The 12,860-nt window shown below is 40.1% G+C and overlaps 1 protein-coding gene across 2 annotated transcripts in view; it reads left to right on the forward strand.

Moving 5' to 3' along the window:
• Positions 1 to 12,860, forward strand: part of CCDC141 (coiled-coil domain containing 141) — a 220,362-nt gene that overhangs the window by 185,605 nt on the left and 21,897 nt on the right. For both annotated transcript variants that reach the window (XR_014016451.1, XM_081241858.1), the window contains exons 21-23: positions 2,885 to 3,068; positions 5,987 to 6,096; positions 11,876 to 11,989. Coding sequence is in view for 1 of the 2 variants with exons in the window: in XM_081241858.1 (XP_081097984.1) it covers positions 2,885 to 3,068; positions 5,987 to 6,096; positions 11,876 to 11,989 (408 nt within the window). In the remaining variant the exon portion in view is untranslated. The remainder of the gene's footprint in view (positions 1 to 2,884; positions 3,069 to 5,986; positions 6,097 to 11,875; positions 11,990 to 12,860) is intronic.

Raw genomic sequence — 12,860 nt, forward strand, 5'->3', positions numbered from 1 at the left:
TCTCTGTGGTTCCTGGACTTGATTAACTATTTCCTTTCCCATATTAGGGAAGTTTTCAACTATAATCTCTTCAAATATTTTCTCAGTCCCTTTCTTTTTCTCTTCTTCTTCTGGGACCCCTATAATTCGAATGTTGGTGTGTTTAATGTTGTCCTAGAGGTCTCTGAGACTGTCCTCAATTCTTTTCATTCTATTTTCTGTATTCTGCTCTGTGGTAGTTATTTCCACTATTTTATCTTCCAGGTCACTTATCTGTTCTTCTGCCTCAGTTATTCTGCTATTGATCCCTTCTAGAGAAGTTTTAATTTCATTTATTGTGTTGTTCATCACTGTTTGTTTGCTCTTTAGTTATTCTAGGTCCTTGTTAAACGTTTCTTGTATTTTCTCTATTCTATTTCCAAGATTTTGGACCATCTTTACTATCATTATTCTGAATTCTTTTTCAGGTAGACTGCCTGTTTCCTCTTCTTAGGTCTGGTGGGTTTTTACCTTGCTCCTTCATCTGCTGTGTGTTTCTCTGTCTTCTCATTTTGCTTTACTTGCTGTGTTTGGGGTCTCCTTTTCACAGGCTGCAAGTTCCTAGTTCCTGTTATTTTTAGTGTCTGCCCCCAGTGGCTAAGGTTGGTTCAGTGGGTTGTGTAGGCTTCCTGGTGGAGGGGACTAGTGCCTGTGTTCTGGTGGATGAGGCTGGATCTTGTCTTTCTGATGGGCAGGGCCACCCCTGGTGGTATGTTTTGGGGTGCCTGTGGCCTTATTATGATTTTAGGCTACCTCTCTGCTAATGGGTGTGGTTGTGTTCCTGTCTTGCTAGTTGTTTGGCATAGGGTATCCTGTTCTGGAGCTTGCTGGTCGTTGAGTGGAGCTGGGTATTGGCATTGAGATAGAGATCTCTGGGAGATTTTCGCTGTTTGATATTACGTGGAGCTGGGAGGTCTCTTGTGGACCAGTGTCCTGAACTTGGCTCTCCCACCTCAGAGGCACAGCCCTGATGCCTGGCTGGAGCACCAAGAGCCTGTCATCCACACAGCTCAGAATAAAAGGGAGGAAAAAAAAGAAAGAACAAAAGAAAAAGATAAAATAAAATTAAAAAGTTATTAAAATAAAAAATAATTATTAAAAAATTGTTTTAACTAATAAAAAAAAGAAAGAAAGAAAGAAGAGAGCAACCACACCAAGAAAAATATCCACCATTGATAACGTGTTAAAAACTATACTAAAAAAATTAAAAATAAAAAATGGACAGACAGAACCCTAGGACAAATGGTGAAAGCAAAGCTATACAGACAAAATCACACACAGAAGCATACACATACACACCCACAAAAAGAGAAAAAGGGGAAAAAATATATATATATCTTTGCTTCCAAAGTCCACCTCCTCACTTTGGGATGATTAGTTGTCTATTCAGGTATTCCACAGATGCAGGGTACATCAAGTTGATTGTGGAGATTTAATCCGCTGCTTCTGAGACTGCTGGGAGAGATTTCCCTTTCTCTCCTTTGTTCGCACAGCTCCCGGGGCTCAGCTTTGGATTTGGCCCCGCCTCTGCGTTAGGTAGCGGGAGGGTGTCTGTTCTTCTCTCAGATAGGACGGGGTTAAAGCAGCCGCTGATTCCGGGGCTCTGGCTCACTCAGGCCGGAGGGAGGGAGGGGCACGATGCAGGGCAAGCCTGCGGCGGCAGAGGCCAGCGTGACATTACACCAGCCTGAGGCGCGTCGTGCGTTCTCGCGGGGAAGTTGTGCCTGTATCTCGGGACCCTGGCAGTGGCGGGCTGCACAGGCTCCCAGGAGGGGAGGTGGGGATAGTGACGTGTGCTTGCACACAGGCTTCTTGGTGGCGGCAGCAGCAGCCCCAGCATCCCACGCCTGTCTGTGGGGTCCGCGCTTTAAGCCGGGGCTCGCGCCCGTCTCTAGAGCTCCTTTAAGCAGCGCTCTTAATCCCCTCTCCTCGCGCACCAGGAAACAAAGAGGGAAGAAAAAGTCTTTTGTCTCTTCGGCAGCTCTAGACTTTTTCGCGGACTCCCTCCCAGCTAGCCGTGGTGCACTAACCCCCTACAGGCTGTGTTCACGCCGCCAACCCCAGTCCTCTCCCTGCGCTCCGACCGAAGCCCGAGCCTCAGCTCCCAGCCCCCCCCGCCCCGGCGGGTGAGCAGACAAGTCTCTCGGGCTGGTGAGTGTTGGTCGGCACTGATCCTCTGTGCGGGAATCTCTCTGCTGTGACCTCCGCACCCCTGTTGCTGTGCTCTCCTCCGTGGCTCCAACGCTTCCCTGCCCACCCCCCGTCTCCACCAGTGAAGGGGCTTCTAGTGTGTGGAAACCTTTCCTCCTTCACGGCTCCCTCCCACTAGTGCAGGTCCCGTCCCTATTCTTTTGTCTCTGTGTATTCTTTTTTCTTTTGCCCTACCCAGGTACGTGGGGAGTTTCTTGCCTTTTGGGAGGTCTGAGGTCTTCTGCCAGCTTTCAGTAGGTGTTCTGTAGGAGTTGTTCCACATGTAGATGAATTTCTGATGTATTTGTGGGGAGGAAGGAAGGTGATCTCCACGTCTTACTCTTCCGCCATCTTGAAGCTCCTCCCATATGCTTTTTTAGGCTGCCTGTTCTTGTAAGTGTGCAACATTCCTCCTAGGAATTATGCTTCAGGAAAATCTAAGAAGGCAGGAAAATCAGAGTGATTTCCATACTTCTACTTTCTTACCTGACTCTAATTTCCAAGTGCAAAAGTATATGATCATGTTGTGATGTTTTCCTTCTTAGGACTTAAAAAGTTCACACTAATGTGAATATAAAATTTGAGGAAATTGAAATTTGATATTTCAGCAGTCAAAATGAAGAACTTTGGAAGGATGGTGTCTCTTTAATCTATGCTTTGTCCCATTTTAATTTAGTGTCACTTTTGGTATGAAGATGCAAGTGCCACAGTTGTAAGAGTTAGAAAATATTCCACAGAGTGCAAGACCAAGGAAGCTGTGGAGATTCTCCTTCAGCAGTTCAAAAAGTTTATCACACCCTCAGTGCCTCAGCAAGAAGAAAGGATTCAGGAAATCAGTGACCTGGCTCAGCACTTATATGGTGAGGTCTCTTTTAAGATACCCACTGATTCACTATTGAACACATCTCTAGTGAACCTAATCCAGCAGAAAGCAGAGCATGGCAAGCCCTCAGGGTCCTTACTACGCCAACCTATTCAAGGAAAAGTTTAAAGATAAGAGCAAAAGTGAACAGTAGTGAATAGAGGAAGGAACTCCTGGCTGTAGGAGATGAAGCCTGTGGATTTTTAATGACCATTTGTAAACCCTCCTTCTAAATTCTGCTTTCTCCCCCATTCTTGTTGTTCATCTTCAGGGTAATAAAACCAGAACAATACTCAGCTTATGTAGACAAAAAAAATCTAATTTCCACTAGGGTGATTCCTCAAAAAACATACAAAACTCCCATAATATTATACTTAAAGTAGATAGAAAGCTAAGACTGATGTCTACAGCCCTCTCATTTCTATGAAGGTTATGGTTTGTGGATATGAGAAAGAGCTGGAAGATTTTCCCTTGTCTTCCTCTCACTTGTGGAATAAATGGGAGAACTCAAACGACCATCTCACTGGTTGTGCTTTCCTCTTATCTATGACTTTGTCAGTCTGAGAAGTCTTTCTATCTGAGGGAGGCCCCCATTTAAAAGGCCCCTGGAGGTTGACAGTACTTGAGGGTGCAAAGGAATATGTTTCATGAATTTCCTGACATTGTTAACTATAAGGCCAAGAGTAATTCCTAGTGACAGGGCAAATCTAGCCCCAAAGGAAGGTAGCAACAGGTGCTTCATTTGGCTGTCCACAGCTGCTGTCAGGTGGACATTTTCTCTTATTACATGAAGCACTATCCATGGATAGACATAAAAATTTTGTGGAACAATATATACTGCACTCCCTAACATTAAATTACTGAGAGTGAATTATTAATGATTTTACAGAGAAAAGGGTAGAAACATAAAAACAATAAAATATAGATTGAAAAATTAAAGAAAACTAATGTGATGTTTCATTCCTACTATAGTTACCATATAAGTGTACTAAAAACTTCTGGAGGCACTCTGCTCCTATAAGATGGTTTATGTTTTCCTCTGTTATTGTATTTTTCACACTGTAGCGTAATTGCCTTTTCGTTTGTCTGTCTTCTCAATTGACCATAAGCTCCTTGAGGGTAAGGGAAGTATATTTAATCACTATGTTTCAGTGCCACTCAACTTCGGCACACAGGAAATACTCACATGACACCATAAAAGTTACATTACCCTCCCATCATGCAAGATCCCACATCCTGCTTTGTTTGTATTCCAGGCCCTTGTCACCAACTGACATATTGTATGGTTATTTGTCTGTTGTCTGGCTCTCCTTACTAGAGTGTAAGCTCCTTGAGAAAAGGGAGTTCACTGTATTATGGTATATACTAAGTGCTTAACAAATATTTGCTGAATAAATGAATCACTGAATGAATAAATGAATGGCATGAGTCTTCATCTGTTCAGTATGGAAGTTATGCATTTTTTAGAATTTGCATCAGGTAAGATAATTTAGAAATAGTATATCAATTCTTATAGCATTATTGAACCCAGAATTTTAATGCAAATAAATTTATCTCAAAAAAAATTTGAGTACCTATTATGTACTCGGAGCTGTAATTGATATAAAGACATATAAGACCTAGTTCCATCATTCAAGAATCCACAGTCTATACCTAGAAATCACAATATGGTAAATGCAGTGAGAAAGGTATAAAATGTGTGTATTAGTTTTCTAGGGCTGCCATAACAAAATACCACAGACTGGGTCGTTTAAACAACAAAAATTTATTTCCTCACAGTTCTGGAGGCTAGAGGTCCAAGATTAAGGTGCTCACAGAGTTGGTTTCTACTGAGGCTTCTCTTCTCTTGCTGCCTCTTCATATGGACATCCCTCTGTGCACAAGCACCCCTGGTTTGCTGGTGTCTCTCCTTCTTATAAGGACACCAGTCATATTGGATTGGGACCCCACCCTAATGGCCTCTTTTTAACTTTATCACTCTTTGAAGACCTCATCTCCAAATATGGTTATATTCTGAGATACTGGGGGTTGAGTTTTCAACATATTAATTTTGAGAGGGACACAATTCAGCCCATAACAATGTATAATACTAGTTTAGTCTGAACTGTGGAGTCCAGTAGTCCAAGTTTAAATCCCTTCTCCTCCAATTATTGTCTGGGTCACCTGAAAAGGCTCTGTTGAGCCTTGCATTCCTCATTTGGAAAATGCAGTAGAACCTACCAGAGAAGGGTTATGTTAGCTAATGCATATAAAGTGCCTAGCCACAGGCAAATAGTAAGCACTCACTACGTGATAGATATTTGCATCATTATCCCAATAGGAAGAGGTAAAATCCAGTTGGGAAAGATTAAGAACATTTTTACAAAGACGTTGGCATTTCAGGTAGACCTTGGAGAGTGGGTAGGATTTGTCAAGCAGAGATGGGGTTATGGTGAGGGCATTCCCAGTACAGAAAAGAATAGTCAGTGGCTATGGGGGTTTTGAGAGAAAAGTTGCTGGTTCAGTTTGGCCAGAGGTTAAATATGTGAGAGAATTAGGGTGACATACCTTTGAGAGAGGCAGGTTAAAACCATATTATGGAGGGCCTTGAATGTATACTTTTCTAGGTAGTGAAGAACCACTGAATGTTCTGAAAAGGAGAAAACTGGTTAGAATGGAGCTTTAAGAGTATTAATATAGAAACATTATTTAGGTTATATAAGAGGGACATGGCACAGCAAATATAACCATTTTTCTAGAATACTTGGTTTTTCCAGTAATGCCTTTATTTATTTATCTGTTCAGCAAGTATTTAGTAAGCACTTACTATTTACCAGCCCTTATGCTGGACACTGGGGAGATCAATTAATGCCTGGGATTTTTTTTTCTGCTAAGGATTTGACCTTTAAAAACAAATTTAACCCTTCTCCTCCCCAGGTTTTGAAGAAGGGAAGAAATATGCTGAGAAAATAGTGGCCAAACACAAAGAGGTTCTTGAATCTGTTACTGAATTATGTAGCTCTCTCACAGAGCTTGAAGAAAAAAAGGTAATTTCTTCTTACTATAATATGTATTTTTAAGTGATATAAATAAAAATGTGTTTACCAAGTGTCTTGTGGTACAAAGATGTTCTAATGGAAATTCTCAAGGGACATAATGTGCACATTTGTTTCACAGCTTTCTAACATAATTATATGGTTGTTTCTGATAATTAATTCTGTTTCTTTTCCATCACTGCAGAGAAGAATATTGCTGAGAATAAGGACTAAACAATTAAGGTGTCTTGTTTATATTTTCATGGATCATATCCTAAAGGATAAATGTGTGCCATTAAAATCAAAGTCTATATTAAGTAGTTTTACGTTTTCACTCATAAATAACGAACCTAAGTTATTTTTTCTCCTCCAAATTGTGCCCCTGGAGAAAATAAAACTAGTCTTCAGGTACTATAGTCATTGAACATTTAGCTTCATGGAAATATTAAACTAATCATTGGCATCTTTCATGGAATAAATAAAATGATGGTAAAAAAAATAGAGAGGAAATATGTTTATGACTATGTCTAGGTAAAATCTGGTTAAAAGAGAGAAATGTATGTATATATATATGTGTGTGTGTGTGTATATATATATACATATATATGTATATATATATTGGTTTTGTCTATGTTGTGTCAAAACTGGTTTCATTAGTGCTGTTTTCAGAACTGGCTGAAAGAACCAGTTGTTTAGGATAGAGAGAATGGCAAGGTAATCAAGAGCACAGGCTCTAGAATAAAACACAGCCCCTAGGAATACCAACTCTCCAAATTACTGGATTTGTGAATGAATTGGGGTAAATTCCTTAATGGCCCTGAGTCTTGGTTTCCTGATCTATAAAATGGCGGAAATAGAGGAAGCTAATCACAGGATAGCCCTGAGGATTGAATGTGAAGACACCTGTGATTATTGTTGTGATTGCTGTTGGTATTGAGAAATAATGGTGCTCTTGCAGCTTGGAGCAGAATTATATTTATTTTCAGCAACTATTTTTTCTGTATGAATTTCCATGTCATAAATTTGAGTGACATTCCATTCAAAATGGTTTGCTAAGCTTATTTATTTGTTTGTTTATTTATTTATTTATTTATTTATAGCTGTGCTGGGTCTTCGTTGCTGCGCGTGGGCTTTCTCTAGTTGCGGCGAGCAGGGGCTACTCTTCGTTTTGGTGCACGGGCTTCTCATTGAAGTGGCTTCTCTTGCTGCGGAGCATGGGCTCCAGTTGCATGGGCTCAGTAGTTGTGGCTCGTGGGCGCTAGAGCACAGGCTCAGTAGTTGTGACACACGGGCCCAGTTACTCCACAGCACGTGGGATCCTCCAGGACCAGGGCTCGAACCTGTGTTCCCTGCATTGGCAGGCAGACTCCCAACCACTGCACCACGAGGGAAGTCCCTAAATGGTTTGCTAAGCTTTTAATTCAATGGGCACCCAATCAAATTATCTTTTTCCTTTGGTTGAGAATCTAGATTTTTCTAATTTTTTACCATTTTCAATAACACTGTAGTGAACATCTTTGTACATGAAGCTTTTTTCTTTCTTTTGTATTACCTACGCAAAAATTCTTTACTTTTCATAGATGTTTTACAATTATAGTGCCACCAGTAATGTATGAATGCACCATTATTTTGTATTATCTTTTTCAGCATTAATCGTTTCCTCCCCACCTTCGCCCCACCTCCTGAGGATGTGTTTCTTCTGATTTCTGATACGCAGCCTGAAAATGGCTGCTTCCTCTGACTCTTTGCTGTCATCTACAGCATCCCTCCCATGTATGCTGTACATCTCCAAGTGAGCTCCACTAAACAAAATCGACTCTCTTAAAATGATAGCCCTTTCCAGTTTTTCACCTTCATGGCTATTCTTACTGAAAGCTGTTTCTACTCCCTCTGCCCCCTTCCACTTTCCCCCTTCCTTCTACACCCCTGGAGTCAGCATTGCACCCTCTCTTTCTCATTCCCAACCTAACACTTGGATTCTCTTTTGCGCTAGTCAGGAGCCTCCTAATTATTCACTCCTGCTAGATGACCCTGCTAGTGTCATTTTTACATTCAAAACACTTCACTACAAACTCTTCCTTGTTTACCAGATAAAGTTCGGACTCAAGGCCTTCCAGTGTTCTGAGGCCGATTGTCTTTCCAAACCGCTGTGCTTCTACATCCATTGTAGGTTCCTATCTCACTGGTCTCCTACCCCATATTCCCAGGTCTCCTGCTTCTAAACTTTTGCCATCATTCCCACTTATCTACAGTTTTGCTTTCCTCAGTTTCAATTACCTGAAGACAACCTCAGTCTGAAAATATTAGATGAAAAATTCCAAAAATAAACAATTCATAAGTTTTAAACGATGAGAGACCATATTCATGTAACTTTTATTACAGTATATTGCTATACTTATCCTATTTTATTATTAGTTATTTTAATTAATCTCTTACTCAACCTAATTTATAGATTAAACCTTATCATAAGTATGTATGTATAGGAAAAAGACATAGTACATATATATAACATTTGGTATTATCTGTGGTTTCGGGCATCCACTGGGGGTCTTGGAACATATTCTCCATGGGTAAGGGCGGGCCACTGTACCTCATGTGCATGGCCTTCTATCTCTCTGACCTAAATTGTTCATCTCTCAAATCCAGACCCAAATACTGCCTCCTCCACAATTCCTTCCTTAGCTGTGTCACTTCCTCTCTGATCTGCTATAGCAGGGGAACTGGGCTGCACAGCAGGAGCGAGTGCGGGCGAGCATGCGAAGCTTCATCTGTAGTTACAGCCACTTCCCGTCGCTCGCATTACCGCCTGAGCTCCGCCTCCTGTCAGATCAGTGGCATGAGATTCTCATAGGAGCGCAAATCCTACTGTGAACTGCGCGTGCGAGGGATCTAGGTTACCCGCTCCTTATGAGAATCTAATGCCTGATGATCTGAGGTGGAGCTGAGGCAGTGATGCTAGCGCTGGGGAGTGGCTGCAAATACAGATTATCATTAGCAGAGAGGTTTGACTGCACAGAGACCATAATAAATCAATTGCTTGCGGACTCATATCAAAACCCTATCAGTGAGTGGCAAGTGAAAACAAGCTCAGGGCTCCCACTGATTCTGCATTATGGTGAGTTGTATAATTATTTCATTAAATATTACAATGTAATGATAAATAGAAATAAAGTGCACAATAAATGTAATGCGCTTGAATCATCCCCAAACCATCCCCCACCCCGTAGTCCGTGGAAAAATTGTCTTCCACGAAACCGGTCCCTGGTACCAAAAAGCTTGGGGATCACTGTGCTGTAGCCCCTGTGTTCCTTCCTACCATAATCACCACATATAACTACCATGATCATCCCAGCCTCTCTCCTTGATTATACCTGAGGAAACCCCATTCAGTTTAGCATCCCACACAGTATTTAACACTATGCTTTGCCTAAAACAGGTTCTCCTGAAAGGGTTTTGGCGTTTGTAGTAAATGCTGAAAGGATTGGTACAGAAAAAAAAAAAAAAATCATTCAATAGCCCAAAAAAGTTTGGTTTGGGTGGACATAAAAATGAGGAATGGCCTCTTTGGCAAGAGAAATGGGCATCAGAGATATGGGGATATATGTATATGTATAGCTGATTCACTTTGTTATAAAGCAGAAACTAACACACCATTGTAAAGCAATTATACTCCAATAAAGATGTTAAAAATATTTTTTAATTAAAAAACAAAACAAAACAAAAAAAACATTGCCCTTACAAGTTACGGCCTAAACAAAAGCCTGTCAAATGATGCTTGCTAACACTTTACAGATGTTTCCATGAGAGCATACATGTATGGTTTTTATGTTTTTAAGGTTGATTCGTTGGCTCTCTTTTGCAGGAGGTTATTAAAAAGCAGACCCAGAAATCCCTGTCAAGGCTGAGACAGTGATAATGATCCTTTCTATTTGTTTAGCATTTTGAGATTTACAAAGGATTTTCATAAATATTACCTCAGTGATTTCCAAATAACCTTGTGATGGTAATAAGGTAGATGTTGTTTTCTTTGTTTTAGAGTGAAGTTCAGAGAGGGTAAAAGTGCTTTGCTTGGGGACCCACACTAGTAGTGGTGAGTCTGCAATATGAACTTAGTTATAATTCAAAATCTAGTACTCCTTCCACAACTGCCAATTTGGTTTATTTTATTTTATTTATTGAAGTTTAGTTGATTTACAATATCATGTTAGTTTCAGGTGTACAACACAGTGATCCAGTTATGTATATATAACTGAATGTGTGTGTGTGTATTCCTTTTCAGATTCTTTTCCCTTATATGTTGTTACAAAATATTGAGTATAGTTCCCTGTGCTATACAGCAGTCCTTGCTGGTTATCTACTTTATATATAGTAATGTGTATATGTTAATCCCAACTTCCTAATTTATCCCTCCCCCCACCCCCCTTTCCCCTTTGGTAACCATACGTTTGTTTTCCATGCCTGTGAGCCTCTTTCTATTTTATAAATAAGTTCATTTTAAGATTCCACATATAAGTAATATCATATGATATTTGTCTTTCTCTGTCTGGCTTACTTCTCTTAGTGTGATAATCTCTAGGTCCATCCATGTTGGTGCAAATGGCGTTATTTCATTCTTTTTTGTGGCTGAGTAATATTCCATTGTATATATGTACCACATCTTCTTTATCTGTTCATTCATTGATGGACATTTAGGTTGCTTCCATGTCTTGGCTATTGTAAATAGTGCTGCAATGAACATTTGGGGTGCATGTATCTTTTTGAATTATAGTTTTCTCTGGATATATGCCCAGGAGTGGGATTGTTAGATCATATGGTAGTTCTAATTTTAGTTTTTTAAGGAACCTCTATACTGTTCTCCGTAGTGGTTGTACCAATTTACGTTCCACTTTGGAATTAGGTGTCAAGTGTGTACTAAAGCAGAGTAATTTATCCAGTAATACAAACCAGCTTAATTTTTAGAGTTGGGGGTAAAAGCTGAATCTCCCCAGTAAATGTCTCCCCAAATCTTCCAAGTAGGTATAACATGTACACTTTGAGAAGCATGCCTGTTTCTTTAAGGCCCATCTAATGCCTGTATTCCAAGTAGTATAGAGTATCTTCTGTTGCCCTATAACGTCATCCTAAACTGGTAGTCCTGTCACTTGGTGTACCTGTGGCTCCTTTCACCATCACAAAGTCTTCAAAGCTCTTACACTGGCTCCTCAGCAGTTAGCAAACACCCTCTACTTCCATAACTAAAACGGAGCCCCATGAACTGTGGGAGCAAAATATCACCACCCACAAAGCATCGTTTGTTCTCAAGTGTTTTTTTTCTTTACGATACTCAATTATCTTACCTTCCTCTTTTCATGAGTGTCCCAAACATTTTGCTTGTCTAAATACTCTGAATTTCCTACTTTGTTCTCCATCAGAATCTTCAGTCATTTCCGCCTCATGGCTGCTCCCCTAGATTTTTGCAATGGTTTAAACTGCCATGCACAATGATTTTTCTCTCTAGAGAATGCTCCTGTAGGTGCATCCTATTATAACAATGACTTTTTTCTGGCTGGGCCTTTGAACAACCTATTTTTACTGGCAATCAACTTTATCAAAGGAGTGAGGTAGGAAGGGAACTGTGAGCTTGAAGAGATAATTTTATAAATCACATTGTGGGAGTACGCCAGTCTCTTGAGGAATACATTTACTGAAAGATTGCAAGTGGTCTATGTTTTCTTCCAAGCGGTTATTGTGTGGCACTGTTCCTCCAACTTTCCTGGTGCAGGCTCTCACTAACCTTCACTTTGTACATCAGGGAAACGTTTTAAAGATGAATCTGAATTTGGAAGGCTTCCACGATGATTGCATTGACCTACTAAAAGAACCAGGGAGAAATAAGCAGACGATATTCAATGAAGGAAGGAATAAGGTAAAGAAAACTATGTACCCTCAGATATTCATTGCTTTTGTTTTGAGGTTAGAGTCATTGTGCATTGAAAAAAAAATGAATTGAAGCCTTATTATCGATCTGAATTTTCCAGTGTAAATGAAATGTGAGTGTCCTCTTCCCTTCTTTTCTACCCCTTACTTAGTCCTTCATCTCTCACCTGTGCTCTTTCCCTCGGAGTCCCTCCCACTGAATACTGGAGCCATAGCATTTCACAGTGACATTGGGACAGCCATTCAAACACCATACCATGTCCCCAAACTATTCTTGTTTCTCCCATCTTTAGCTGCCTTTCAATCCCAACTTCAAATTTTACTTCTCCCTCTTTATCATACCACCAAGTTGTGACTTTTTTGTTTTACACTATCCCCTGGAAAACCTTAATACATGAAATTATTGACAGATTGTATCTTGTTCCCATAGAATCTACATCTAAGATGATATTTCATATGTACTAAAACATAGAATGCAACTGAAATATAAATACTAAGGTATTTAGAGAAATGTTAAATTATTTTAAAGCCTATGCATTACAGATAAATTAACCATGTAGCAAGAACTGCAAATATTCACAAAATGCATATGCATTTCAAAAGCATTATTTAAATCACATCATGATGGATTTTCGGTATAAGTTGCTCACTATCTATTCATAGCTGCTGGACTATAATTAGCTCTTGACTTCATGCTTTGCCAAGTTTGCTCCCAATGTTTGCGTCTCTCCCAAGGAACCAAAAGAGCAAGCAGAGTTGACATTTTTCTCAACTGCTCCCAAATAAAATAAAATATACTTTTTGTGACGTGAGAGTTTAAAAAAATTCTCCCCACTTGTTGCAGTCATCTCATGGAGAAA

This window comes from Mesoplodon bidens (genome assembly GCF_964165515.1).
Source record: "Mesoplodon bidens genome assembly, chromosome: 8".
In the NCBI taxonomy this organism is placed as follows: Eukaryota; Metazoa; Chordata; class Mammalia; order Artiodactyla; family Ziphiidae; genus Mesoplodon; species Mesoplodon bidens.